At 48.0% G+C, this 6,000-nt stretch overlaps 1 protein-coding gene across 1 annotated transcript; it reads left to right on the forward strand.

Moving 5' to 3' along the window:
* The first annotated feature begins 5,006 nt into the window (after nucleotides 1–5,006).
* On the forward strand, nucleotides 5,007–5,453 carry LOC115986146 (14.7 kDa ribonuclease H-like protein). The gene has a single exon (XM_031109002.1). The coding sequence runs from the start codon at nucleotides 5,007–5,009 to the stop codon at nucleotides 5,451–5,453; it is 447 nt and encodes a 148-aa protein (XP_030964862.1).
* Nucleotides 5,454–6,000: the final 547 nt, after the last annotated feature.

The following is a 6,000-nucleotide window of genomic DNA, read 5'->3' on the forward strand; positions in this document are numbered from 1 at the left end:
CCTATGATCTATGGGCATAGAGACTAAAGAACCCAAAAGGGAATGATCCTACCCCCTTTAACTGCATAAAGAACCCAAAATTATAATTGTATTCTCTACTGTTTCTCTTAAACTTGGGCCATTTGTCCCCCTTTTTTCTTTAACCCCCCTACCCCCTCTCTCTTGGGCTTTGATCCTTTTGTTTATACCCATTACCTCAATGGAGCCAGTTGATGTTGGGATCATAAATAAATATAAATAAAGCTTTTGCTATTTTGTTTACTATTTTGTTCTGTAGTTTTCTGAACTATGTACTTGCAGTTCCATTTGCATTTGTTTTGAGTTCTTATTCTCTAATTTTTATCACCAAGTAATAGATTAAATTTCTTTTTCTTTTTCTGTTTTTTCCCTTTTGTTTTTGATAAGTACTACAATAACTTTTCTGAATAAACATGCTATGGAACTGGCCTATTTGCTGAAAAAATGTCATTGATCTTTGTCATCACATTCATATTCATATTCATATTTGTGGGGCTAGAGAACTTAGCGACCCCGGCCCACTTTGTACTGGGCCCAGGGCCCGTGCCGAGGAGAGAAAAATGTCCAAGGACATATGATGAAAGTCCAAATGGCCTAGAGATGTTCCCGAGGACGATTCCATCCTCGGCATTCCAGAATTCAGAAGGAAAGAACGGCACGCCATCAAAGGCAGCCTCCCAAAGCGCTCCCCGAAGAAAGGACGAGTACAGTAGGACGCATACAGGGGTATGGTGTAGGAGCAGTTCAAGGAAAAGCTGTCACCTCCACATTTAATGCGCCTAACTAACGTCCTAGCCGCATTAATGAGGAAAGGACCCCTGAATAGTGTGGTCTTGGTTGTCGCAACTCACAGAGGGTTTGAGAAGGTGGCTGATGGGACGAGCACTCGAGTAATGACCTGCACAATCAACAGATGGAGGGTCAAGATCGACTGGAAAGAAGTATATAATGTGAGAGACCCTCCAAGAAGGGGGGATCGCGGAAAAAGAGCAGGAAGAGAGAAAAAGGAGAAAACTGCAGCAGTCTGCATGGTCTTGGAAACCACGGTAACCTAGTACTGAAAGCAGAAGAAGAAGAATACCAAGTTCCTCGGATGAAATACCCGGGGACAACATTTCATGCCTGAACCCATTTCCTTATTGGTTTGTCTGCATTTAACCGTGCTTAGCGATTGTGGTTTAGACTAACATCTAGTTCTTAAGCCCATTCTCTAAAAATTTATTGTATTGGGCCAGTTGGGCTTAAGATCTTTCGTCCAATAGAAGGAGCGCTCAAACCCATCCCTTACAATTGGCGCCGTTTGTGGGAAGAACTTGTGTGTTAGTAAGGACAACGATTCGGCATGGTAGGATCAGACCCTCATCAAATAGGCCCCCATCAGCTCGAACTAGCCAAATCCCAACAACAGGGTAACTTCCCTAACCTCGAGCGCGACCGAAACGAAGAGAATGGAAGGTTTCGAGAGGGAAGCGTAAACACCACCCAAACTAGCAGGAGCCACTCTCGCGTGGGTAGCCATGCACTTCAGAGACGAAATAACAACTGGGCCCCACAACAGGAAGAAGTTAGGAGCCATATGTCTCAGAAACAGGATGATAGGCGGTCCATGCAGCAAGAGATAGACGATTTAAAAAGAAAGCTGCACCATGCACAGTAGAGGCAATCTCGTTCCAGACTTGATGCGCCTTCCGACGATGAAAGTGACGACGACTATAGATGAAGATCGAGGACTCCCCCAAGTGAGACCTTCTTTCACGAAGAAGAGCACTACCAGAGGCGTAGGCTTAGAAGCCCATCTCCTAGGGGCTTGGGAAACGATGCCATGAGCAGGGCACTAGATCAACTCTCCAAGTCGCCTTTCACGCATCACATAGAAGGGGCCATACTTCCTCTATGGTTCCAGCAACCAACCTTTGCCGTTTACAATGGTAGAACAGACCTGGTGGAGCATGTGAGCTAGTTCAACCAAAGGATGGCTGTCCATTTGAGGAACGAGGTGCTGATGTGCAAGGTTTTCCCGTCCAGCTTGGGACCAGTAGCGATGAGGTGGTTTAATGGTCTGAAGACGAACTCCATAGACTCCTATAGGCAGCTGACCCAAGCTTTTGGCTCCTGCTTTGTTACGAATTGCAGAGCCCTTTGGCCTTTGAGTGCTTTGTTGTCATAATCCATGCATGATGGAGAAACCTTAAAGGCCTACTCGGACAGATATTGGGAGACGTACAATGAAATGGAAGACATCTTTGACGACGTCACCATCATCACTTTCAAAAATAGTCTCCCAGTAGATCACGGCCTGCGGAAGTCTCTGATTGGTAAACCCGCCACCAGTATGTGTCAACTGATGGATCGGATTGACAAGTACAAACGTGTGGAGGAAGACCAGTTGCAGGGAAGAGGAAAAGAGAAGGTTATCCCTCAGGAGAGGAGGGATTTCAGGTCGGACCGGTATAGCAGCAACCTCCCAAGGAGGGACTTTGTAGGGCAACCCGAAACAACCAATGCACAGACTGTCAACGCCGTATTCCGAGAACCAATACATCGAGTTTTGGAGAAAATCAAGAACGAGCCATACTTTAGGTGGCCGAATAAAATGGCGGGAGAACCCTCGAAGCGCGATCATAACCTTTATTGCCAATACCACCAAGACCATGGCCATACTATGGAGAACTGCAAGAACCTTTGGAACCATCTGAACCAGCTAGTCCGGAAAGGAAAGCTGAAGCACCTTTTGCATTATTCCAGTGGTCATCAAGGCCATCAAGAGGCCAGGAGGGATGCTGCCCTGAGGCCACCCGTAGGAACGATCAACGTAATCGTGGCCGCGCCAGGGAGAACAGGCACACGCCTTGCATGAGTGTTATCGGTGGCTCAACTGCCTACCAAGTAGTCCCAACCAGGGCCGAAGAGGGCCAGAATGAGCTTTCGTCCTGTTTTGAGTTTTTTAGAGGAAGACAAGATCGAGACCATCTAGCCCCACGACGATGCACTACTAATCACCCTCCGAATCAGGGACTACAATGTGAAAAGAGTGATGGTGGATGGCGGCAGCGCGACTGAGGTTATGTACCCTGACCTATACAAGGGGCTGGGGTTAAAACTAGAGGACTTGATGCCCTACAACTCCCCTTTGATGAGCTTCGACGGGAAGCTTGTCATCCCAATGGGAATGATTTGGCTACCCATCCAGACCGGCTTGGAAATAGTGGAGGTGAACTTCATCGTGGTGGACACTTACTCTTCCTATACAGCCATTGTTGGTAGGCCCTGGATCCATACCTTAGGGGCTGTTGCTTCCTCGTTACACCAGAAGGTGAAATTCCCGTCAGGAGACCAAGTCCTTGAAATCTGTGGTTGCCAACCCACAGCGAGGCAATGCGTGGTAGCGGCCATCTCACATCGGCTCGACACGGAGTCCTCGACCTCCACTGAAGAGAATTTATAGCAACTAAAGACCTCGGTTTTGCCACCTGACACAACTGCCCGGGAGGTGAAATGCGAAGACATGGAAGAGGTGGTTATTGACGACGACCCAGAGAAATTCTTCTAAGTAGGGGCTCAGCTGCCTCTTCAGGAGAAGGAGGAGCTGATTGAGTTCCTTAAAAGGAATATTGACATATTTTCACGGGATGCCTACGATGCCCTCGGAATCGACCCAGCCTTCATCTGCCATCACCTTAATGTCAACCCGGCCATCATTCCCAAGAAGCAACCACCCCGTCACCCGTCAAAAGAGCATGCTGATGCGATTAGAGACGAAGTGGCGAAGCTTAAGGTGCTGGGGCTATTAAAGAAGTCTTTTACCCCAAATGGCTAGCCAACACGGTGGTGGTCAAGAAGAAAAGTGGGAAATGACGGGTTTGCGTGGACTTCACAGACCTAAATAAGGCGTGCCCTAAGGACCCGTTCCCAATACCTCGGATAGACCAGCTGGTGGATGCAACAGCGGGCCATCCTCGGATGAGCTTTCTAGACGCCTTTCAAGACTACCACCAAATACCACTAGTGCTGAGGGATCAGGAGAAAACGGCCTTCGTGACACCAATCGGGAATTACCACTACAAGGTAATGCCATTTGGTTTGAAGAATGCGGGATCCACTTACTAGAGGATGATGACAAGAATGTTCGAACCTCAGCTGGGCAAGAACATCGAAATCTACGTCAATGACATGGTGGTGTAGAGTAGAGTGGTGTCCGAGCATTTAGGGGACCTCGGCAGCACCTTTGGCGTCTTGAGGAAAGATAAGCTACTCCTAAATGCTTCCAAGTGCTCATTTGGTGTGCGGTCAGGCAAGTTTTTAGGCTACATGGTTACACATAGGGGAATCGAGGTTAACCCCGACTAGATCAAGGCCATAAACGACCTGAAACCGCCACAAAATGCAAAGGAGGTCCAAAAGCTTACTGGGATGATCGCAGCCCTCAATCGATTCATTTCCAGGTTGGCGGATAGATGTAGGCCATTCTATCTCTTGATCAACAAGTGGAACGAGTTTTAGTGGTCTGGAGATTATGTGGTGGCCTTCCAACAACTCAAGGATTACCTATCCTGGCCATCTATCATGTCCAGTCCAAAGGCCGATGAAGTTCTGTACGCATACATTGCTATAGCCCCCATGTTGTGAGCTTGGTGCTTGTACGAGACGACAACGACATCCAAAAACCGGTCTATTACGTGAGTAAGTCGTTGCATGAAGCCGAGGTCAGATACCTACCCTTGGAGAAAGCCATATTGGCTGTGGTCCACGCTACGCGAAAGCTTCCCCATTATTTCCACGCTCACATAGTGGTTGTTCTAACCCAACTACCCTTGAAGTCTGTACTACGAACCGCTGACTACACTGGAAGGATTGCCATATGGAGCACAATTCTAAGAGCTTTTGACATCAAATACATGTCTCAGACCTCTATCAAGGGCCAGGTCCTAGTTGACTTAGTAGCCGAATTTGCTGAACCCCCAATAGAAATATTGGCAGAGGAGTAGAACATGGATGGAAAATCGGTTAGAGTGATCTCTACACCAGGACCCCCATGTTGGAAGGTGTACGTTGATGGTGCAGTGAATCAAAGGGGATTTGGAGTGGGGCTAGTCCTAATATCTCCCGAGGAAGCCATCATAGAGAAGTCCCTGAGGCTTGGGTTCTCAGCCACGAACAACGAAGCTGAGTATGAGGCCCTGCTACAAGGAATTGCCATGGTACAGAAAATGGGGGGAAAGGCAGTGGAGATGTTCTCGAACTCGAGACTGTTAGTGGGCCAGGTAAAGGGAGAATTAGAGGCCAGAGATGCAAGGATGCAAGAGCACTTAAGCCGGGTTAAACGCTTACAGTCGGGCTTCGACTTTTTCAACTTGTCGCATGTCCCCAGAAGCAAAAACACTCATGCGGATTCGCTGGCCACGTTTGCCACCTCCTCGGCAGGGGATTTACCTTGAATTATTCTCGTCGAGCACCTGGACAGAGCAAATGAAGTAGTCAAAGGCATGGTTCATCTTAATGAAGTCAAAGTGGGCCCTAGCTGGATGGACCCTATCATGAGGTTCCTCAAAGACAACATCTTACTCGAGGAAAAGTTGGAGGCGGAGAAAATACGAAGAAAAGCTCCTCGGTTCTGGTTATTCGAGGACCACAAATTGTACAAACGCTCATATTCCGGGCCATATTTACTGTGTGTCCACCCGGAGGCATCAGAACTGCTGCTTGAAGAACTACAGGAAGGTATCTGCGGGAGTCACATAGGAGGAAGATCTCTGTCGTATTGAGCTATTACCCAAGGATACTAGTGGCCGGGGATGCAAAAGGAAGCCCTGGAGTATGTTAAAAAGTGCGACCAATGCCAAAGGTTCGTCCCGAATATTCATCAGCCAGGTGGGGCCCTCAACCCTCTGTTCAGTCCGTGGCCATTTGCCCAGTGGGGCCTAGACATTATAGGACCTTTCCCAAAGGTAGTAGGAAATAAGAGATAACTACTGGTCGGCACAA

Source organism: Quercus lobata, chromosome 4, assembly GCF_001633185.2.
Source record: "Quercus lobata isolate SW786 chromosome 4, ValleyOak3.0 Primary Assembly, whole genome shotgun sequence".
NCBI lineage: Eukaryota > Viridiplantae > Streptophyta > Magnoliopsida > Fagales > Fagaceae > Quercus > Quercus lobata.

Bases quoted from the DNA above. Each gene is read 5' to 3' on its own strand.
- LOC115986146 (XM_031109002.1), top strand. From the start codon at position 5,007: ATGGATGGAAAATCGGTTAGAGTGATCTCTACACCAGGACCCCCATGT.